The sequence below is a fragment of the Varanus komodoensis genome, unplaced genomic scaffold, assembly GCF_004798865.1.
Source record: "Varanus komodoensis strain SLA01 unplaced genomic scaffold, ASM479886v1 scaffold1, whole genome shotgun sequence".
Lineage (NCBI taxonomy): Eukaryota > Metazoa > Chordata > Lepidosauria > Squamata > Varanidae > Varanus > Varanus komodoensis.
This window is the reverse complement of record NW_025335268.1, coordinates 5,097,274-5,121,125: the sequence shown is the minus strand read 5'-3', so window position 1 is coordinate 5,121,125 and position 23,852 is coordinate 5,097,274. Positions and strand designations below refer to the sequence as shown.

At 41.8% G+C, this 23,852-nt stretch overlaps 2 protein-coding genes across 8 annotated transcripts in view; both read right to left on the bottom strand.

Moving 5' to 3' along the window:
• Positions 1-653: 653 nt before the first annotated feature.
• On the bottom strand, positions 654-9,675 carry CUNH1orf115 (chromosome unknown C1orf115 homolog). Its single transcript, XM_044448156.1, has 2 exons — positions 9,303-9,675; positions 654-3,201 (listed from the first exon to the last, which is right to left on the bottom strand). Exons 1-2 carry the CDS (start codon positions 9,582-9,584, stop codon positions 3,082-3,084), a joined length of 402 nt encoding a protein of 133 aa, XP_044304091.1. The 5' UTR covers positions 9,585-9,675; the 3' UTR covers positions 654-3,081.
• A 3,961-nt stretch (positions 9,676-13,636) lies between these two features.
• MARK1 (microtubule affinity regulating kinase 1) overlaps positions 13,637-23,852 on the bottom strand; it is an 87,912-nt gene continuing 77,696 nt past the window's right edge. For 3 of the 7 annotated variants that reach the window (XM_044428954.1, XM_044429122.1, XM_044429481.1), the window contains 4 exons: positions 23,020-23,181; positions 21,849-22,103; positions 18,262-18,306; positions 13,637-15,696 (listed from right to left, as the gene is read on the bottom strand). In XM_044428954.1, coding sequence (XP_044284889.1) covers positions 15,342-15,696; positions 18,262-18,306; positions 21,849-22,103; positions 23,020-23,181 — 817 coding nt within the window. In that variant the 3' untranslated portion in view covers positions 13,637-15,341. The remainder of the gene's footprint in view (positions 15,697-18,261; positions 18,307-21,848; positions 22,104-23,019; positions 23,182-23,852) is intronic. The other 4 variants (XM_044429035.1, XM_044429215.1, XM_044429314.1 and 1 more) reach the window with 3 other exon arrangements.

The window sequence follows — 23,852 nt, the reverse complement described above, 5'->3', positions numbered from 1 at the left end:
ACTCCCAGAAGCAGCCAGCGTGGGACTGCCTGTGCCAGCTGCATGGGGAAGGCAGCAGAGGGCACTTGGAGTACACCAATGCTGGAGCTGTTCCAGGACATCAGAGCTGCCCCCCCCCCAAAAAAAAATCCCTTCTGGATGCTGTTTAGGGGCCATGGGATTGCACTGTAAAACTTACTGCCAATAACTAAGCCGTGGGGGAAGCATTTCAACTGTCTAAGAATAGAGGAAACAGAACAAAAGCCGAAAAGCGAGCAAACCAGAAGTGGCCGGGAGCGGAGTGGGGCCATTGGGCAAGCCGCAGAAAGCCAGATGGGGACCTCGGGAGGGTCACAGGTTCCCCACCACTGGTGTGTGGACACCTTTGAACTGGAGGCATCTCCTAGTGTGGACACCCCCCTTCATATCCTCTGCAGGCCAGATGGTACTGGGGGAGGGCACGGAGCAAAAGCACGAGAACTTCAGAATTTGTTTCTTAAATAGTTTTCCTTTTGCTGTTGGATGGCGTTGTTGTTGTTGGGTTTTTTTTTTTTTTTTTGGTAATTTTCTTACGTCTTTAAATAGTATTTTATAAAGAATGGGTTCATTATATATAATTATATATAATGAACTTATTTAGAACAGAATATAAGAGATACATCAACATCAAGCCAAACTGTTTCACATTAAGTTTATTGGTAGATAATAATATAATTTCTTATGAAGAACTCATTCATCAAATAGACAATTTTAGCCCTTCTTATTAATCAATACTTTTCATTCCTCGTATTAGGATGCAACTAATGACTAAATATATATACGTTCAAGGAACACAACTGAAATACAGAATGCAGATTTGTCAACCTAAAATCTTCTTAGTAAACTTTTAGCTTATTTTTTGAGCATGAGTTTTCCTTTAAAATCAAGTGGGATACAGATCTGAACCAAGAAATACAGAACAGGAATCACGGTTGATTAATACTTTGAGCAATTTACAGCACAGGATTGTGCTACACTCTCTAAACAGCCTCGGCATGGCTGTGGGGTAGTACCCAAAGGAAGGGGAGGGGGAGAAGGAAGGGTGATGGCAGTGGAGGCAGCATGCAGTAGCGACTCCAGCTGCAGCTGCAGCTGATGATGATTCCTGAGATTCCCAGGTACAAGATCAGAGAATCATGCAGACCTTGTAACTGGAGATGTGTACTCAGGTGCTCCCTCTCACCACCTTGCAGCCAGTGCAGAAACAGCAGTGCTGGCTGCTCTTCTGAGGCTGCAAGAGCAACGCCACTTGGGGGAGAGGAGAGGAGAGGAGAGGAGAGGAGAGGAGAGGAGAGGAGAGGAGAGGAGGTGGCCAGGCTGCTGTGTCAGCAATCTCCTGAGGCGCCCCTTCCATGTCTGATGTGAGGATGCCTGCCAACCCTCAGAGGCAGTCATTTTGACCCGGCAGGATCTTGGAAGGGCCGTAGCAGCTGCTTCTCCAGTTCTCTGGCCCACTGGAAAATTTAAGGGGAAAGGCAGCACGGTGCAACGCAATGAAGAGAAAGGAGACATGATGCAGGAAGGACAGGTGTGGGTGGCATGATGTGGCTGCAGGAAGGAAAGGTGGGGGTGCGGCATGGGAAAGGACACAGGCAACACAACGGAATAAAAGGAAGGCATGGCTGGTATTTTGATTGCTTATTTATTTAACTTCGATACCATCCAATAACCAAAGCCCCCCGAGTGGTTTAATATAGTTCCATAAACCAAAGAATAGTACAATGAAAAAAGTTGGAACATTTTCCATAATATAGAATTTAAAAACAATTTAGCAGCTAAAACAGTAATTCATATGGAATAGACCTCTTAAAATACCAGAACTTTTAACATCACCGGACATGGGCACCCCTATCAAGCCATTAGATAAAATGTGTATCTTTAACTGCCTGGGTATGATGCCACATGATGAGTGGGAAAGAGAAGATGGAGTCACAGCCCAGTGGTGTGGTGCTCCCCTTCTTCGCATGGCAGGAAAGCTTGTGCTGGGGCACATGGGCATCCTGCCCAGGCAACTTTCCCCAGGAGGGAGATGCAAGGCTGCAAAGGGCCTCCAGAGCATCATGCAGCATTTAAAAGGACAGCAGTTTTGCCAGGAAAAGGTAACACCTGGGATGCATGGACCGATCACTCTCAGTCTGATCAAGCTCAAGCTCATTCTATCTCCTTTTCACAAAAGTTTACATTCTTTAACCCATATGGAAATTCATACCTTTTTGCACACATTAAGAACGTAGACTTTAATGTGCATGTTTTTAAACTTAGCATTCACCTGCCCCAAGTACTTTGCATTACCAAAATGCTGTTCTACACGCGCTTTGCTCAGATCTATGCCTCATGGGTGCACTTTCCCAAATATGCACAATTTTTGTATGCCTGTCTCCTCAGGCAAGCTGCACTGGGAAGCTCACAAAAAATGTGAATTCAGAAAGCAACTCCGTCACTGACTCACTGAAAGACTCAGGAGTTGCACATTCGGTATGCATGCCGTTCTTGTAGGAATTTTTTCTAACCAGGCATAGGATTGCACCATCAGCAGAGCAAATTTTTCACCCACCCCTAGTGATAAGTTCCCTCTTTCACTTCTTGCACTTCTTGCCTTTACCTGCCTCTTGGTCTCCACTGTCCCCTCCTTCCTCTCTTACTTGGTTCCTTCTTCGGCTTCTGTGCATACATTTGCATTTATGTCCATACAAAATACTAGATTTTTCAATCTGGCCCAGATTTTATACCTTTCACCTCAGTCCTTCTTCTTTAACCTAGCAGTTATGAAAAAGTTAAGAAAATGCTGCAGAAAAAAGTACATCATGTACTAGATATGACACCGGGAATCAAAGTGTTGCATCTTTCACCAAACTTATTCTTTTGATCGGATTTTCATGCCAGCGCTTATGAAAATAAAGAGAGCAAAGCCTTCCCAAATGTTCAATCCAACCCATTTCTTCATTTTTACTGCCAAGCTCAGAGTCACTTCCAAAGACAAAGTTTGCAAGCAAAGGAGGTCTTGCCATGTGCTTCAAGGATGGCTCCTTTCTTCCTTTTTCCCAAAAGCAGCAGGCTGCGTGTCTAGTGAACTGTGGCTGCTACTGAAGCAGCCACTCCAAACGGTGATGAGTAGCTGTTAGCCAGTCCCTGCAGGCCAAGTATCAGGAAATGGCATCCTTTTCTCAGTGCTTTGCCCACATTCTGGAAAGAAGAACATACCGCATCATCAAAGAACAGAGAAAGCTCAAAAAATAACTGTTTTCTCTGGCCAAAAGAAAGGGGAGGGCAATTATTCACTAATAGCAGCTTAGGTCAGAAAATATCCCAAGCATTATAAAAACAGGCTCTTCCAACTGGAGTCATTCTGTGACTTGTCCAACAATCCCAGCTGAAGCAGTGTAGGCACCTGAAGGGAAAATCCTGGGAATGCCAGTCATTTCCTGGCAGCCAAGGGGGGGCCAGAGCTTTGCTTCAATACCAGGTTATGCTATGCCGACCGTCTGCTCTGGCGGGCTGTGGGCCATTCTGCAGCGCATGCTCAGGGAGAGCTCACTCGCTGGTCTTTGCAGGAAGCTGAATGGAGGCTGCAAGGGAGTCAGGTAAGCCAGAGAGGAGGGTGGCAGGTGGCAGGTTCTAGGAAGCTGCGAGTCAAGTGAGTCTCCTGGCACAAACTTTCCACCTTGTGCAAGAATTCTGGGCAGAAGTCAGTATATGAATACATTTTTGTACAGGAACACTCCTTCACACTTTCTGATGCACAGGCTCTTTTGAATTATCTCCTTACTTCATGAAAGTTAATGCATGCTCAGTGCACCCTTGTGCCAGTAAAAAGACTGTTGTACTACAACATTGGAAGGATAAATACTCACTGGCTATAATGTAATGAAGACTTTACCTGTTCAAAAGTTGAAAGCATGGTTGTGCACAGGCCCTATTTCTAAACAGATACTTATTTTGATGTTTGGTTTGCTTTTGTTTAAAGTTAAAGATAGTTCTTAGAAACTTGTATTTACGTGAGCATGTAGGTTCAAAATAGAGCTGCCAGGCTGCTGATGGGGACTGGGCGTTATGTTCACATGACTCCAGTCCTCCGTCAGCTTCACTGGCTTCCCATTGAAGCCCGGGCCCAATTCAAGGTGTTGGTGATGACCTATAAAGCCCTAAACGGCTTGGGTCTTGGTTACCTGAAGGAGCGCTTACATCCATATACGCCCGCCTGCCTCTTGAGATCTGCGGGAGAGGCCCTTCTCCGGGAACCCTCCATGAAGGAAATTAGGAGGGTAGGTACTCGGAGGAGGGCTTTCTCTGAGGTGGCGCCCAATCTATAGAATGCGCTCCCCAGAGAGGTCCGCCTGGCGCCGTCGTTATTTGTTTTTCGGCGCCAGGCAAAGACCTTTTTTTTTTAAAGTCATTTTAATTGTTAATATTATTTGCTTATTTTATCTGGCCAGGGCGACTTATTTTATACTGTTAATTTGTATGTATATTTGAATGTTTTATATTTTAATTTTATGTTGAGCCGCCCCGAGGCTTCGGCAAATGGGGCGGCATAGAAATGTTTTAAATAAATAAATAAATAAATAAATAGGTATGTGCATACACACGCATACTTCATATAAATGCACTGAAACTGATCTATTGAAGTCTGTGTAACCAGTTTTTCCTCTTTTTTCCTTTCTCTTATCAAACTGTTATAAGGAAGCTTTAAAAAAACTGGACCAGAGTTTACCTAACACAGCAGGGTTTATTGCAAGATGACTGTGACTGTGAGGTCAGGTGATTGTGGTGTGACAAGCCAGAGTCTGCACCTTCAACCTTGCAAGGCAAGGCAGGTTGCAAGACACCCTTTCCTGACCTAGTAGAGTGCTAATATATCTATGAAATAGGCAGCTTTGACTGCTCATGTCCTGGATGAAGTAGGAAGCCAGGCTCATGGCTCCAATATGTGCAAAAGGATGGGGGGGGGGGGGCTTTTCTGGAGCTTTTTTTAACAACCAGGCTGGTGTGTCTGCCAAGCAGTCCACGGCTTGGGTAAGCCAACTTTCAGATTAGGCCAAAGAATCAAATCAACCCCAGTTTTCAGTTCAATGTATTTACTAAAGAACGAAGTGGAGAGAAATGCAGACATAGTCTGCTGCTTTAAAAATGCAATGAAACATCAAGCTGGCTCACTAAAACGGATGTTCTAGAATGGGAAGAGTAATTCATCAAAGCAGCTTGGAGGTGGTTACTGTGTTAGGGGTGGGGGAAAGGATGCGAAGATTAGAAGAGCCCTGCTGGATCCACCCAAGGGTCCTTCTAGCCCAGAAGATCTCCAAGCAGGATATGAATGCCACAGCACCTTCCCCGCAAGTCTCCCCAGCCACTGGTGTGCACCGACACACTGCCCCTGATACTGGAGTGAGCAAACAGCCATCAGGGCTAGTCGCCATGGATGGCCTGATCTTCCATGGATTTGTCCAATCCCATTGTAAAGCCTTGCAAATTGCTGGCCGTCGGTACCTCTCATGGACGTGAATTACTTCCTTGTATCTGTTCTGAATCTCGCGACAATCCTCTTCATGAGTTCTAACACTGCAAGACCCACAACTAGGACATCCTGCCCTAACTAGACTAATGCTGGCTCTTTCCTCTCCAGATAAAGACGAAGAAAGTTGGTCTCCAGAGAAGCAGCTGACCAATCAGTAGCCTAGAAGGAGCTGAGCATGCATCCTCTGAATGTTTTCGGCAGTACCTCTTTGCCACTGGCTGACTTAATCCCGAAGGAGTATACTGGTATGAGCAACTTCTAGGGGCTTGGTGTCCACACGGCCCCCTTGAACCATCCAGGAGGTACACCCAGGCCACCCACCTCCCATCAGAATGTGGTGGCATGATGATGGCACTGAGGAAAAAGCTGAAGGTGCAGCTTGTTGCTGCAAATCCTTGACAGGGTAGCCGTATGTCAGAGTAGTCCTTTTGCCAATTCCTTGGTGAATTTCAGTAGCGAACCACACACAACTTTTAAAGGGAAGCTATTTTTGCTTATTGCCACCATCACCACAGCAAATTTTAGTGCCAGGTTTTGTAGCTTGGCAGGGCAGTGGGGAAATGCATATAGTTCAACCCTGACTTCTACAAATGCAGATTGCGGTCTACAATTGCTTGGCTATGTTCTTTGTTAAAAATAGTTTTCATGAAAAAATATACTGGGAGGGAATATCACACCAATATATGTGCTCACTGAAAGCAAGGATGGGCAGTTCCAAGCTTACAGGATCTTCTTCAGTATTTTTTTTAACTGGAGCTCCACCAAGCCTGAAGAAAGTAGACAAAGAATTGCAGACAGAGTGTCTTCAAGCACAGGCCCAGTTTTCAGTATCAGAACTGGATACACAGATCCTTCTACTCACAAACCTTAATTTCAGTAACTTAATTTAGGATGGAGGCTTTGGTGAAATCCCTGGGAATAAGAAATCCTTGCCAATCACTTGGAGATTCATCATTAGATCTCAACCTACTTTCTGTCCCTCCCTGCTGTAAAGTACAGCCCAATCTCTTTCCTACCTTACCCCAAGATAATGATTTTATCGTGTGTGTTTCATTAATTTTGAGAGTGCTTGTGCCATATCAAGTGCTTCTGCCTTAGCTATAACAATGGAGCTCTGATTTCAGCAAAGACCAAAGTACTTCTCAGCAAAAATGAATGACTATTCCCCTTTGCATTTATTTTCTGTATGCAACACAGCAACATTTGTGAAACAGGATGTGAATCTCTTACCATGAACTGGAGCAAAAAGGCAAAGACGATAGATTATGACCATCAACCATTTGCCTGTGAGGGTTTTCTTTTGGTTGGTTTGACTCCCACATGCTTGAACAATTGATCTGTATACCCCAAGGCCATCAACAGTGGCATGGAAGATGATCAATAACATTTTAGTTTAAATACAAGACCAGAGACTTCCATGGACACCCTGAAACCTCCTATACAGTGTATTCTTTCTTCCCTTGTTAGAAGGTAGTATTCCACTGCGATGAAGAAACACACTTCTAAATTCAATGTAATTATCACAAACATTGTTTAATTTTAACACTAGAATTCCAAGCATATAGAAATTTCTAAAACAAATGTGGAAAACCTTCCCTTTTTAACAAAGGGAGATGTAGTCCTTAAAAAATCATCCCTGTTTTATAATGAAAAATAGTTTCAGAGGACAGGGAAAGTGAACAAAATGGACCAATCCCATTGTATTATTTATTATTATTTCTTTCACTTCTATATTGTCCAACAGCCAAAATACATTGGGTTGTGAATACAAAATAATATAAAACAATAACACAATAATTCTAACTCTCTGCTCTCTTTCATTTAGGCGGAGTTTTTCTTTATTAAAAAGAATGGACATTTCTATACTTGGTAAGAGGACTACAGCCTTGTTGTCCCTGTCTGGGAGGGCAGAAAAAGCTCTTCTGAATCCAGTAACTGTCCAGAGTCCACTGTGCCTCAGAACTGCAGCTCATTCAGTACCAGACTCACATCAAGAAGTTTGGGATACTAGTTAGAGCTGACTTCACTCCATGATCTGACACCCTCCAGATGTATAAGAACAGGACTCCCACCATTCCCAACAAACCAGGAGCATGCTAGCTGAAAATGAGTTGTCATGTTACATCTGGAGGGTACCACGCAGAATGTTAGACTAGGAGTGAGAGAGACATCAATTCAAATCCTACTCAACTGCAAAGCTAGCTAGGTACTTTGGGGTAGCCACTACTTTTAGCCTAACCTACCTCACATGGTTGTTGTCATATAAAATAAGGCAGAGAATAACTTCACCTTGGATGATAGGTAGAAATATACTTGTAATACATCAATACATTGTAGAAGTAGTATTTTACTGGCAAAGTAAACTGGCAGTAAAGTGTTAATGCTGACACACTCTTCAGGCTGAATTTAGAATCTGAGCTGGAAAAGGAGTTTATTATTTTCTCTGTTTGTCACTGTTGTGTGATAGCGGGGGAGGGGAGCATGAAACAATTTTTGCACATCTTGCTAATTGGGAATATTGTCAAAATAAGAATGCCAAGTGAAATCCAGCACAAAGAGATGTAAAGCATCTGTCACATGGATTAGCTTGGAGGTCTTTTCAGGCTGAAATGACAGATCTCTCTTTTGATCTAGGTGAACACTGGCTTCTGATTTCTTCTGAACAGAAAGGGGGGGAAAAGCAGCAGGCTGCTTTGACAGATTTAACTAATTATTTGTTTTCAAAGATAATTTGTTTGCAACAGCAGCCTTCTGCTTCATGAACTGCCCAAAAGACCTCATGTAGATCCTGACAAACCAGACTGCATTGTTATTACAGATTTATTTAGACAGCACTACGCCAGCTAGATGATCCTTTGCACAGCTGCAGGAATAAACATTAGGAAACGGGTGGCCTCCCAGCTATTGCTGGATTGGTGCTCCCACCAGCACTCGCTATTAGCTATGCAGGTGAGGGCTGATGGAGGCTGTAAACTACTAACAATTGGGTACACCTTCACTATCCCTGAAATTCAAAAGAGGCAATGGGGCCAATATAGGTAGCAAGGGATGAACGTGCCATAGCAAGAAACCAAAAGAAAAAGGAAAAAAACATAATGTGTTCATTTTAATCAAAGGTCTTGTGGGAAAGGTAGCATCTTGAGGAGGGATTTGAAAAGGGGGAGAGGGAAGGAGGTGGCTTCATGACAGATTTTAGGCTTGCAGGCTATACTTCAGATTTTTGCTAGTCCTCCCTAAGTCGTCTGAATAAACAAAGCCCTACATATTGTTGCACTCCTGTAAGACGGGAAAAGTAACATCCTGCTGAAACACCATGGGTCTACATAAGTATACAATTTTTTTATAAGCATCTGCGTTTACAAATATAAAACTCTCGGAAGGGATCCCCCCCTTCCCCCACCTGTAACTCCTACGGGAGTGGACGGGGTCACTACTCTCGCCAAAAAAGAGTATCCGGAAGGATCAACACACACTTTTCTTTATCCGAGATTATTTTTCCTTTACATTATAGGCCCGATCGAACCTTGCTCGATGTAGATTCAGCAAACTTAGTTGAACCTGGGAAAGCCACGAACCGGCTAGGCTGACCCCGTGGGGCGCATCAAGGATGTGGAATCCCTCAGTAACTAAGCGAATATGGGTGACCTCCTGGGTGGCTGCAGGGCGTACAATGTGTGCGCCGAGCCTGGGATGACCTAGGCGAGATCCAAGCGCATTTTGCCAGTCCCTTCCCGCACCCGCCGGCCGTTTCACGTGCGTCGGGAGTCCCTACCTTGCCGTATTTCTTGAGTTTCCTCCGGCGCTTTTTGCTTTTGCTCTCGGCGCCCAGCGCCTCTTCTGCGCCCCAGCCTAGAGGCTGGTACTTGTCCGGGAGGAAGGCGAAAGCAACTTTCTTGGAGGGGCAGCCAGCTTCTTCGTCGGGACAGCTGCCCCGGGCTCGCTGCTGCTTCTCCTCCTCCTCCTCCCCCCCTTCCCCGTCGAGGATAGCGATCTCGTCCTCCGCAGGCCCCCGCCTCCGGGGGCGCTCGGGTTTTAGAGTGCGCCCCACAGTCATTGCGCAGCGGGGTCGTCCCCAGCGGAGGCCGGCGGAGCAGCTTGAAGGCAACAGCCAAGCGAGGGACCTTTGATCCTTCCCTTCCAGGAAGAGCAGGAGCGGATTAGTCCGCCTGGGGCCTGGCAAGAGGGAGGTGCGGCCGATTTATTTCTAAAGAGATAGGCAAAACTCGGGCTGCGGCTGCCGTAGTTGCAAGATTGGGGGCCTCTCTTGTTCAGGCTGGTGATGGTAGAGGAGGTGTGGGCTCTCCTTCCTCAACGGAGGCAGCAGTTCGGAAAAGGCCAGGGCCCAGCCCCGCGCTGTTTATAACATCCACACAAAAGGCAGCTTCCTGTTGCCCTGAACGGTTCAAGTGCTTGAAACAAAGCTAGCCTGGTTGGTTGGGAAGTTCAGGCTGGAAAATAACAGCACTCAGTTCTTTGTCTAAGGGGAAACGCGTGGAATACTTTTTGTTTAAGTGCTGTAGAAATGGTAAAAGATGAACAATTTGAGCTTTTTTTCCTTTGCTGCATTCTTCAGTTCTGGGCCCCTTTGGAAGTGACAAGGAAGACAGCAGGATAGAATTTGTCCACTGCTAGGAAAATTGGTGGCTTCAGATCCTTACCCCACGTGCCCTCTTGCAGACCACAACCCAGAACTTGCAGTGCTGGGTGCTTTAAGATTGTTAGTACTGCTGCCACGACTTGAGAGACCGTCTCAGGCATGGAGGCTGTGACAGCACAAGGCCAAGACAAAGACGACTGTGAATAGGCATCAGGGATCCACCTCAATCCTTCTACCAATGTTTGGCCATACTGCTTTTCTAGGTGCCTTTTTGCCAAAGAAGCAAGTGAACTCTGGGGAACAAGCTCTCTTGACTAGGCAGTGAAAGCTTCTTCATCATATGCATGAATGTTATCTTCAGCTGGGAAAGTATATTGTTACAGTCAGTTGTATATGAGGAAAACAGTAGCAAATAGGGCCAAATGTCCATGAAGTAGAAGCAGTACGATCTGTACACTTATTTCTAGCATGTAGTTGCCCTTTGACTCTGCTCTTATTTCACTCTTCTATAAATGTATGTGTATCTAGATAGCAACCCATCAAAGCTAACACTTCAGTGGGATCTTAGTTTACAAAAGTTTACTTCCCTCTCCACAAATCCTGCTAATCTTTAAGGTAGGGGTAACTAATCCCTAGATCTCCAAATATTGTTGGAACACAATGCCCATCAGTCCTGGAGGCTGGAGGGAGGCAAGAGTCCAACATCATCTAAAGATTTTAAGGCATCACATTAAGAGTCATTTTGTTTTTTCCATTAACAGACCAACACAGCCATCTGGAACCTACTGAAAAGTTCTGCTGCTGGGATTCAGCGACCCTTTTAACCCAAAATTTAAATTTACTTGGTTTAAATTTTGAACCAGCCTTCCCTCAAGGCAAGGATCTCAGAAGAGGAATAGTGTTGATGATACAGAGGGCACTGACATCAGGGCCAAATTAAACCCAGTTTTAATGGAACAATGTACAATGGTGCTTTTTGTAATATAGACAGCATTACAGAAGCTGAGGAAGCTGGACCAGGTTTTCCATCACATGCTATTTATATAACAAACACAGAGTTAATTGCATTCACATAATTAACATCAAGGGTTTCCCTCTGACAGACAGGAAAAAAGGGATATGGGCATGTATTAACTCCTATTTCAGCAAGAGAAACTTAATTTTTAAAAGGGTAGATAAACTTCTTTGAATTCTGTACTTTTACTGCAGTGTGTGTGTAGATGTGAAAGCATACTGCTTATCCACATTCCCAGGGCAAAAAATAGAATCGGAAGCCATTTTTGAAATAGGAAACTACCAGATATAACTTCAATAAACATTTTACTGGGCAAAGAAAAACAAGTTACATGAAAAATTCAGTGCCTATTACTATTGTATGCTATTTCCTCTTTAGTTTGAATATCTTGCTGACAGGACTTAATTAATAAGCTTATCTTGTTTTCATTGGATGTGGCCATTAAAGTAATTCACCAAGTCATTAGGTATTATCCCATGCCTCACTGTCCAAGCACTGTTAGAACTATACTTTTAATTACCAAGATATTAAGAATTACACACATTTTTTCCCAGCAGGAATTGTCACACAGAATCTTATCACACTTTCCCTCTACTCCCACTGCACTGCCTGCTTCCTAAATCCTTCACTCTTCTCCATTTTATTCCTGTGAAGGAAATGTACATCTTCATTTCAAGGTTTAGCAAAAGAGCAAGGGCCTTTATTACTTTAGGGTAGTTGAACTGCATGACCTATAACAGATGTGCAGAACCAACTTTCATAGTTGTAGCCCAATCTATCTGGAAAACATCAGCTTGGGTACAAGTTTATAACTTAAGTGGGGAAAGGATGGATCTGAACTTGTAATTGTTTGCTAGCTGGCCCTTTGATAAAATCATTCAAACTTTTCACTGACCTGGTTCACCCATAAAGACAAGCCAAAGCATAGTTGAGAATGAGTCATTGTTGAATTGTTTTTATATGCAAATCCTACACTATGGTTTAACCATTGGTTAAGCACGAACAGCCCAGAGTTGACAACAAACAACCATGGACTCTCCTTGGATTTTTGTTTATTAATAGTCCATGAATCAGTGACAACACTCAGGGTTATAAGTGCAATTCATGAGTCAGTATCTATGGCCATAATACTGCCTGTTGGAAAAGCTGAGACAAAACACTGAGGCAGAATTTGGAGGTCCTCCAGAAAGGTCTCTCTCTCTGGACTCTGGGAACAAGTCCAGGGCTGTAAGAAATGAGCTCTGAACTGGTCTAGTAGCAACAGCACTGACTGCATGTGTACCGGACATTCTCCATGGCCAGTACTCTCTTCTTTGAAGATCTCATGACAATTGTATAGACATGCATATAGTGATTTTTTTTAAAAAAAAACAACATATTGCTTTTTAAAAATGGAGAGGCTGAACTTACCTGTAAAATTCTAGCACATGCACCAAGAACAAAATCTTTAAAACCAAGGTATTCTCTCCCCCTGCTCCCAATCCTTTCACATAACAGTATAGTCCTGCATTCTTTACATTCCATTCTTAACAATGTGTGGGAAGAAAAGAAACAGCTGTTATCAGGCCAATATACTTAGTCTGATGAATCTGGAGATGGACTACAGCTTGTGGCTTTTTCCCAGAGAAGCAAATATGGGAAGGAACACTGCTTGTGGCATCTGTGTTCATTTCACAGGAGCCCAGTTTTGCAAACTTCTATGATGTTTTTAAGTTTAAAAAATACTGTGCAACGCCAGTCTGATCATGTGACAGTATGATAAACAGTGAGCCTCCCATGAAAGGTGTTTTCCCTATACAGACTTTTCCCCATAAAGACAGAGCCACTGTAGTATAGTGGTTAGGACTGGACATAGATAGATTTGGGTTTGAATCATCATTCAGCCATTAAGTTTACTGGATGACCTTAGGGCTAGTCACTCTCTCTGAGTCCTACATACCTCATGGGGCTGTTGTTAGGATAAAAAAAGAGTCAGATATACCACCCTACATACTTTGCAGGAAGGCCAGAAGAGACATGTACGGTGGGCATTCTTCCTGTGGGAATGACATTAAATGGTATGCACTGAACAGCTTGTGAATGGAAGATGGGCATTAGTTATGTAGTACAAATGCCAGGTTTCCTTTGATCTTCAGTCAGTTATGCTTTGACATCTTAAGTATTGCAGTGTGTCCACTCCCTCAGGAACTAGATGAAAAGTAAAACTCAGTAACTCACACAATTTCCTATCTGTACCTAATTCATACAGAGTCTGGGTTCAAATAAAACTGAATAAATTTCAGAAAGAAAACAAGAAAAAATGGTATTTGACTGATTCTACAGAACTATTACATAAAAAGAAACACAAACACAAAGAAACACAGCATTCACCAATCTCTAGATTTAGCTCGACAATAAAATACAACAGTTCCCCCTTTCCTCTCATAACCTTTCCTCATGCAAACCTCAAACCATCCAACCAGCAGAGCAAAAAGACAGACTACAGTAGTATGAGAACCGTTCAAGTAACTTTTTAATAGAGTGCACCAGTGAATGTGAATTAGGATGACGTGCGTCAAAAAATGTTTTAAAAGAACACCAGATAAAAAGGGGTACAGTCCTTTCTTGCCAAACACCACCCTTTTTTCTAAGGCAACAATACACGTTCGTTTCAGAACAGAACTGTTACAGAAGAGAGAGCTACATCACAGTACAGTACATGTCAAGTCCATCTGCCGGAAAGCCATTCTCAAATGGCACGCTTAGCTACGCTTAGAGCCTTCTAACTTCGGGTTACAGAGTTTACCACAGCTTTTTTGTATTTTGTTTTTAATAAAGTGACAATTTTGAATGACTTTTCTAATCTTTACAGGAGTGTGCAGATGGGGCCCATAGGCTGAAGTTACAGTAATTACGACATTAAATAACATTGCACAACCAACCGCTATGATTAATTCAGTACAAAATAACAAATATTAAAATGTACCAAGTACTAGTGGTTTTACAGAGTTTATATCACTAATCATGAAGGAATTTTCTTCTTCTTCCATAGGCAAATGCCTACACACAGCTGCACATTACAGGCATAATGATGTGGAATAAATACAAGAAAGTGGGCAAAATATTAAAAACACAGACAAGATATATGGGAACAAAATTTGTACAATCAGATAAGTAATCATCTATTGTTATAAACAATGTATGCTTGGCTGTAAAGTATGTACTCTTTGGGGGGGTAGATGGGGAAATATTTCAAAAAACAGTTAATTCCTGAGGTGGCATTTATTAAGCTCTTAGACTTGGTCAACATTTCAGAATACCTTGTGCTATGAACAGTCTCTAAATGAAGTTATATTTTCATAAAATGGTATGTGAATTCTTTCAAAGGCAACAAACAATTATTTCACACAATGATTGATGCATATGCACTGTACTTCTATTCTGTTGCTACATTTGACCATGGGTCACAAGAGCAAGATTTAAGTTTTCAAATACAATATCTTCAAGATGTGATTTCTGTTCCCCAAAGTGATTCAAGGGACCTGAGGCGAAACACACTCAGAAACCCCTTTTTTCCTTTCTGTAAGTGCCAACACTGTAAACATGTTTGCATTTTTTGTTTTCAACTGAACACTGTTCTATAAAGGAGGATAAGAGTGGAAGGGAAGCAGGAAAAATCCCGTGTACAACAAAAGCCAACCTATCTTTTAACTAATTCAATTGTTATATATGATTCATTTAAAACAACTAAAATTGTTCATGCTACAGTTGTGAAAACAATTTTTGTGCATTTTTACTACAGACACTGTTTAAAAAAATGCATGACAGAGGTAAGAATTATAAAAACCACCAGAAAATGTAAAGAATGATCAGGAAGAACTTTTCAGCTCAAAGCAAACACACTTCTGTGCCAATGTCTAGACAACTATACAAGATCTGTATTTACGCCTTCTTATTATACAACTCTATGAACATAAAATGAACAGAATGCTCTATATACTTACCTGTACATGTGAACATAACTTCTTTAGCTACAGATTTTTCTTTTAATATAGGTCATACTGAATTTAATTTTACAATTCAGAATAACTATATATAACCTTATTGCAATAGGGACAATTTCTACATGGGGAGTTTCACAGGCCAATCAATTTAGGCATAACCAGTACATTCAAAATGTAAGCTTGAATCTTCCCTGATCCCAGAAATGTCACTGCTCTTTACAGCTTAAGCTCATTCGCTATTTTGGATGCAATGTTTTTAAAGGCAATAGAAGTCCCAGAGATTCGCTTGAAGCGGACTCCATTGAGTGATAGGCGTGGCAATTTACACACTTCCATCTCCCACTGGACAAGGCTATCCTGTCGTGCATCACCGTGAACACAGAATAGAAGGAACCTCTCTTTTTGTTCATAGTCACAGTTGTTGGCATCTAACACTTTTCGAATCTCTCTCATCATGTCATTTGGGTCCATGGAACTTGTGGTCTTCATACTCCAAGTAAACCTCAAAGACCGAGGCTTAGAATCTTTGCCTTCCTCCTTTTCCCTCTCTTTAGGCTCTCCAGAAGTGCTCCTGAAAAGTGAATAGTATTTCAGTAGAAAAACAAGCAAGGGCAATACACTTAAGCAACAGCCAGTTTTAAAATGCTTTTGGTTAAAACCTTCTCACTCAGAAGAGGTGTTGCCAAATACAGCAGCAAAAGGAGGCCCCACAGATGCCAACTCTGAGGGCTTCCTTTAGGATTCACAACACACACCTCCGAAACGTGTAAGGGTGACACAAAACAGAAGGCAATGCATGCTGTGGGAAGCAGGGGAGAGAGGAAGCCATCCTGACATCCACAGACAGTCTTATCTTCATACTTCTTAGCATGGAAGTTTAGTTTGCCAATTTGAAGGTGAAGGCAGGAAAAGAATGGGGAACGATCCTGAATGGTTCTGGTCTAAAACAGCCCATTTCAGAAAATAAATGTCTCAACACAGAGAGTTCAGTTCATCTTCAACAGCCAGGTTGTTTGTTCCTACTATGCAATTTAATGATATATCCTTAATTTAAAAAAAAATAATTTTAAAATTTAAAATCAATGGGCACAAATCCATGTGGAACATCACCCCACACTGCCATAACCGCCCCTCCCCACACACACACACCCCTACTGTAATGGCACTTGGAGACACACTGTTACATACAGCAGTGTGCTCTTTCCCCATATCTATCACACCTTTTGTGCAAAGCAGAATATTTATATATTCAAATTGATACTTGACTGGGAAAATACTACCTAATAATATAAAACACTAAACCATTTTTGCTAGTGTTTTTGATGTATGTTTAGTCAATATGAGGCCCCAAAATTCAATGGGACTTATTCCCAAGTAAGTGTGCATACACTTGCAGCCCTAGAGAATTATGCTGTCTGCATTACATAAAGGGCCTGTTTCAGAATCATCCCAGTCATTATCCTTAGCTGTCTCCTAGCTCTTTCAGCATTATTCAATGTGCTTCAGGCGTCTACTAAATATTTGCTACTTTAATATCCAAAAGTAGTACCTGCATCTCTATAAATTCTGGGATGTGGAACAATGAGCAGTGGCCTCAGGCATGTCAACTTGGATACAAAAAGAACTGACTTTTTACCACCACACAATCTATCAGGCAAACTATCTGGCATTGAGTTACCAAGGCCTGGATTGCAGAGACCATCCTGCACAGAGCTTCCAAGCTCTTCCTATCCTTTTAAAGGTACTCTAACCTTCCACCACCAGCTACTCAACCAACAGACAAGCTTCAGGGGAAAGCCTTTGGCAAGCAGCTGATGTCAGATAAAAATCCAAGGGGAAAATAATCACAAGGAGGTTTCAGAAGCACTTGTGTGCATTTCAGGAGCTCTGCATTTGTGATTAAAGGGCAAAAAAACAAGTTATCATCTGATCTCAGTATTAGATTTTTCACTATCTAACGAGCTAAGGACTCTCCTGGTGGTAGCAGTAGAGGTGGTTGTGTGTATATAGGTGCACATGATGGGAAACTCCAGCCCACAGACCTAACCCAGCCTTCCAAGATTGCCCCTCTGCCCTGCAGAGCCTTCACATATTTGTAACTGATCAGAGGAGATGTAGAAAATGAGGCACCTGGCCAGTGCTGGGAAGGGCTGCACCTCCTCATGTCAGCATAGCCCATTCACGCACTGCACACCAGCAACACACCCAAGCCTCAGAAGTTTGCATCTTTGCATTTTTACTTCTTGCAAAGATTAAAAAAAGAAATGACCCAGCAAGTGCCATTTCATCTTTTCCACAAACTAGATGAGAACCTTTTCATTTGATCCTCCTTCATGTTCTTTGTTTCCAAACCTATTGCCTTTACGTGCCAAAAAGTGCATCTGGGTCATGGCCTTTCCTGCACACAAGGCAGGAAGAATACAGACACCAACATCTGAAGGCCTGAGGTCACTCCCACATCAACCAGTTCAAAGGTATTATCCTTAACAATCATTGTCAAGCAACATCAGTCTATTTTATGTCTATGCATACACTCTTATTAACCCAAAAGGTTCTTGCCTAAACAGTAACATTTGGGAAATGCAGAGGAATCTGGCAGTTCTGTTTCCTGGTTTGGATTGTTACGTAGCTGGCCTGCTTCTTAGAATGGTAATAGATTATTTTATACAATGAAGGAAACTGCTTGCATAGCCAAAGGTCCAATGATGCTTAAGAGTGCGTGACTGTGTGTGCGTTTAGCCAGAAAGAATCCACGATTCCCAGCATCCTCCAGGCAGTTTGCTGGGGAAGGCCGGAAGTTGTAAGAGTCTTTTCTGCCTAAGCATACATGGAATTCTGCCCCAAACCTCTGACTGTGTAAAGCCTTACAAGGTAGAAGTTCCCAGTGTGGGGACTTCTAACTACTAAGAACTTGCAGGCACATAGCTACTGACTTTTTTTAAAAAAATGAAGTTATTTAGTTTAACTTAGTAGTATTTAAAGGAGAAATGGGAAATTTAACTCATACATAATGTTTTAAAAAGACAAGTTATCTATAGAGACTTCTCTGTTTAGCATGAGTTTAAAGGCTTTCAGAATCATGAAACTTTGAACACAAAGGGATCTAGCAGCGAAGTATTAATTAGTGGCTCCTCACCTTGAGGTGTCGGTTCTGCCACTGGCTTCGCCTTCACTTGGATCCCTCAAAACAAAGTTAAGGTCAAGATTTTAATAAATGAAGATTTAAAAAAAGAGTCAAGAAAACCTGTATCTAGAACAAAGTTAAAATTACCGTGGAGCAAATATTCAACATGTAATTGTCATTTAATGAGATTTTAATAATATTTTTCACAGCTGCAGCTTACTATTTCCTACAAAATACCCATTTATTTCTACCCAGCTGGGTAGCTTCAGTTTTCCCAGCCCTTCCCCTTAAGTTATGGCTAACCAAAATAACCATCCTCACAAGTTAGAATTTTTGTTCTGTTCCCCATAAATACATATTAATAGCAAGAGCACAATCCAAATAGAACCAATCTTAACCAGGATTCTTACTTATTATGGCTTTGGTACAACAGTAAGCTGTTAATACCAATTTGACTGTAAAGCCAATTTGGCAATTGTGTGTGTATATATTCAGAACTGTGGAGAGTGCCTGAAAATATGAGATTTCTGCCTCTCACCCTCCCAGCTCCCATCTGAGAACTCCAAGACACCTCTTCTTAGCAGCATTTGCCAAATTCACAGCTCAGAAAAAAGCTGTCTTGGCACTAACTTGGAAGAGGTAAACCTAACAATACCTTATTGAATTTGGTCTGATCAAGAGTATGGCCAAGTAGATGCTGGACATTTTCCAAAAAGGATGTAATATTTGAAGGGGCCTCCTGTATACTGCATAGCACAAGTATATTGGTATGAATAGATGGTATTAAATTTATATCCAATAGTAAGCAACGTTTCACATCAATGTATCTATAAACCAGTTCTGGCAAAGGATGTATCTTACCCTATGCAAGAAATATTTAGACAAGGCTTATTATTGGCCCATTAAGCATTATAAACTAACCATACAAGAATGCAGTTTATACTAAAATGTAATATCTTGTGACCAACCAAGCCAAATGCAGCACATCTGCCAGTTACTTCACAACAAATTAAATGTGAGTTTCCCTTGGCTCGAAGTGGACTGGTTACCGCACCACCCCCCTCAAGCAACAGCCTGGGTTACTTCCGGCCCAACTGATCCCACCCCATCAGCCCCTAAGCCACCCACTCTTTTCAGTCACCAGCCCATGAGAAAACTATTTTCCTCATAGTGTAGCACTGTGCTGGGTGCTAGAGGATCTGAGACATCCCTCCCTTGAGTTTGCTGCTGCTGACAAAGCAGAAACAGACAGGTAAGTGGGATGGTTGGATTATAGTTAAAGCTGAAGGTGTGTGTGTGTGTGAGTGAGATAGGGAGGGAGGGAGGGAGGGAGGGAGGGAGAGAATAAATAAGAGAAGGAAAATTCCAAGTCCCTGAAACCTGTATTTCCAAGTAAGGAAATGCAAGTCATGGCAGCAGCAGTATTGGCAACCCATCTTGTTTTGCACTCCCAGACAGACACTAAAACAGATGTCTAACATGACCAGGTAGGCTGCTGAAGAAGGCTTGTGGACTGCTTTCAGCTTGGTGGATCACAAATTGTGCAGGCCTGATCTACAGAGAAAGTTCTGTAACAACGAGGTTTAAAAAAACAAACAAACAATGCATTAATTTTACTGATATCAAATCACTATGGCAAGTTGCATATAATACACCTTATTATACTATTTAAAAAAGCATTCCATTCCACCCTATATTTGTACAAAATCTACTGCCTAAGAAAAAAGAGACAAAATTAACAGGTACAGCAATCATAACTTGAAAATTTAGATATAGTTACTAAGCGACACAAAAGACATCTTGCTATTCGCCAAGTGCTTGCACACATAGAAGCCTTAGAAAGTGAGTTCTCCATTTACCTAAGCATGGAAAGCATTTCAGAATTGAACAATTCCTTATTAGAAATCTCGTACAAGTGAAGACCCACAGGGAAGTCAGTGATAGAACTCCCAAAAGATTTTAGTGGACCAGACAACTGCCACACAGACTTTTAAAACAAGATCCAGATCTCTTGAGTTAGAACATGCTGTTTCAGAATGACAAATTTACATCATAAAGTTGTTAGTTAGTGATCAGAAAAAGGCATGCTGATGACACAACAGACATTTTGAAAGTTCTATCAGAAGAGGGCTGGTCTTGGATTTTAATTCTACTTCTAGAAAAATGTGGGTCACTGCACAGTGGCTTGAGCCTGAATGAATAACTGCATTTATATACTCTGCACCTTCGAAAATGAAACATGCTTCCATTCCTGGTGCTCTCTACCCCACAAACTGGTGCTCTCTACACATTCTGGACAGAAACCCCCACCATCCCATCCAGCATAGGAATGCTGAGATTTGTAGTCCAGCACATCTGGATGGCACTAGGGTAGGGAATGCTGTTTCAGATGTAGCCTATGTGTGCATCTGTAGGCATCATCTTAAAAGAGACATCCCTCCTATATCAGATAAGGCAGAATGCCTCTTCTACAACAGTGCCTGCTGTCTGTAGTTTTTAGATTTTACTTACAGGAAAAAATCTATTCTTCGAAAAAACAAAAATGTTGTCTAATAGTCAAGAGTATCTTGTTAGTTGAGCAAAATGCTTTACATTTGCTAGTCACTACAGCCAATACACACCCTGTTTAGTAATCAGGTTTTGATTTATAAAAACAAATAGGAAAATATCAATGTAATTTTTATTGTGGAAGCAAAGGTACATGAAGATACTGTCTTTAAATCACCAACTTTCATATGCTAACCTCATTTTTGAGATTTTAAACAAGCATTGCTAACAAAAGCAAATGCTATTTTAAGTAAGTTACAATGGATTGTATCTAGAGTAATATGGAAGAGGTCCACTTCATCAAAGCCACTTGTGAGGCTAGAATGCTCTCTGGAACAGGATGGGACAGGGTACTGGAGTTGCTTGAGAGTGGAGAATTGTCCAAATGTGGGTGAAGCACTTTACCTGAGTAAACTCCTGATACTATCTCTCACAATCATTATTTTTAGAAAAGATGAATGGAAAAATAAGTAAAACCAAATTCTTGGGGCTGCTCTAAAGAAAAAGGAATTCCTTACACCAAAATCACTTTCATGCAGGAAATTGCACCCACCACCCCTGTGCCTACTTTTTTGCACATACACATACCAAGAAGCCCAGACCAGCAACACGTCTCCACAGTATATTCATGCAATCCACAGTCGGGTATATACTCACCACATGACTGTGCACATAGCTTCTTTCACAGCAGTGCAATCCATGTAGGAAACTAGTTGTGTTAGCATCTGCCTGTGCTATTTTAAGTGCTAGCATGCCTATCAGCATTTTCATATACACTAGCCAAAAATCCAGGATTGATCATATCTATCTGATTTTCATACCGAATGGTACAATTCATTCCAAGAAGCTTTTGCTCATGATGGCATCAACACGGAAAACATGCATGCTGTATGTATCTTCACTATACTTTGCTTTACACGGGCTCCCAAGCAGTCACCCAACCAGGCAGTAACTTGGGTGAGACTGGATTCACTTTAATATAATTTAATAGCATACCCATAATAGTTCTGCTTTAAGGGCACTTGGAAATGAAGATGATGCATTGTACTAACCTGCGGACAAATTTGGAAGTTATTTTGCTAATAATGCCAGTTGATGTCCCTCTTCTTGTTTGCGCAAATGTGCTGGTTTCGTGCGATGGTGATGCAGGTGGTCCATTATAAGTGGCATTGCGTCGCTCCCGTAGCTGCTCACCATGGAAAGTGCTTCGGCTAGAACTCCCCCGAGGAAAGCGGGTTCGGTCTGGAGTGGTAGTGCTAATACTGTGAGCAGATGGGGAAGCAGCAGGTGCTCTCTGAGTTGCACTGCTGGCAAGACAGAACAACGTTTGCAAGAGAGACATAGAAACAGCCAAATCATGAGAAGCCATCAGTGTACCAAGGATTATTTTCCAGACTAAATTTGAGGTTTGTGTGGTTCTCGTCACATGTAATGAATGCAGCTGCATCATATGTACTGCAAGATAATATGGATTACTTACTTTAATATTGCCTAAGACTACAGAGAGCACTTGAACCCTGTACATTGAAAACACTTGTAGAAAAAGTGAAACCTTGAGAATAAAAATCTTTTCTTCTCCTACAATACCGATATAAGGTCTTGCCACTATTTCAGAGAATTTGTCTTTCCAACAGAAAGGCCCAAAGTGGGGGCGGGGTGGGTGGAACTAAGTGAGATATTGTACTCCCAAACAGTTATGCTATGCCTAATCAACCCAAAAGAGTTGTAAGAATGAATAACAACGACAGGATAAAATATAAACACACAAATAAGAAAAATGGAAAGGAAGCTCTTTCACCTAGCCTCCTCTTCGGTTCTGGCTCCTCAGTGTATGAACAAGTCTGAACCTTTCCTTCAGCTACCTCACCTCGGGATTCCTGCTTCTTCACCTCTCCTACTTCCCAAGATCTCTTACCAGTCAGAAAGCTAATCCTATTTCTGTGAGCCCTTAATGTCAGACAGACTGCTTCCCTCCTGTCTCAGAAGCTGGATTACAAACCATCTCATAGTTTTGTTCAGATGAGCATTTAGAGTATTTAGTTTTCCAACCTTGTAACACTGGCTCAGGTAACTAATACTATAGGCTTCAACACCAGAAGCATAATAGACTGTCGGAAGTCAGCTTGACTGTACACCGTGCCACTTGAAATCAAATACTTATGTTTAGTTTTATAACGCCTGATCATACAAAGCATCATTCAAATGCTACATAATTAAAAATACCTTGGTCGATAAGCTTCAGTGCCATCTTTGATAGTTGGCAGTGTAACTTTTATCGGGTGACCAGAAGCAGACATGGACTTCTGGTGCCGAGGTCGTGCTGATATCGCAGAAGTGACAGCAGAGCCAGCGGAAGAGGTACTGCTTGCAGACATTTCTGTTAGGCTTTCATCAGAAAGAAATAGGGTACGTACGGAATGACTTAAGAGAAAATGTTCTTGGGATAAAAAAATTGTAGTAAAGCACTTCCATATAGAACATTCCAGCTTATTTTCAATACATTTTTCAAATCAGATTTACAGCCAAGACAGCTTGCACTGAAAAAAACTGCCACGATTCTTTGTATTGACTCTGTTCACAGGTTATAGACATACACTTTTTTGGATGAAAAGTTTTCAGACAATAAAGAAAACACAGGAAAGGAATATTTTCAGTTGTGGTGTCCATTCCACACTTGTTTGGGAGAAAGTACAGATGAAGAAAATAAAAATTAATTTTCAAGAATTTGGAAGGGGCATTCACAAAAAGTCAAAGTGACTCTTTCATGATTTTGAAAATTAATGAAGGGCATTTGGATTTTTGATGAATAATGGGAAAAAAACTTAAGTGATAATCAAAACAGCACAGAGGAAAAAAGGTAACCCAATAAAGGGGAGTCACTTTCCACAAAATCTCATGAATTTGCATAAGTACTTAAGGAAAACAATTGGACCTGATCAACTGCAGCAAATGGCTTGAAACCTTGGCACAGCTAGTCTTATTTATTTATTGCATTTGTATGCCTCCCTATAGTCAAAGGCTCTCTGGGCAGCTCACAATGCAATATAAATATATTT

What these genes read in the sequence shown, in the direction of transcription:
- CUNH1orf115 (XM_044448156.1), bottom strand. Translation starts at nt 9,584, where the DNA reads ATGACTGTGGGGCGCACTCTAAAACCCGAGCGCCCCCGGAGGCGGGGG. An exon ending in AACTCAAGAAATACGGCAAG is followed by an intron (nt 3,202 to 9,302) that starts GTAGGGACTCCC and finishes TCTTCTTTCCAG; the next exon opens with AATGTGGGCAAAGCACTGAG.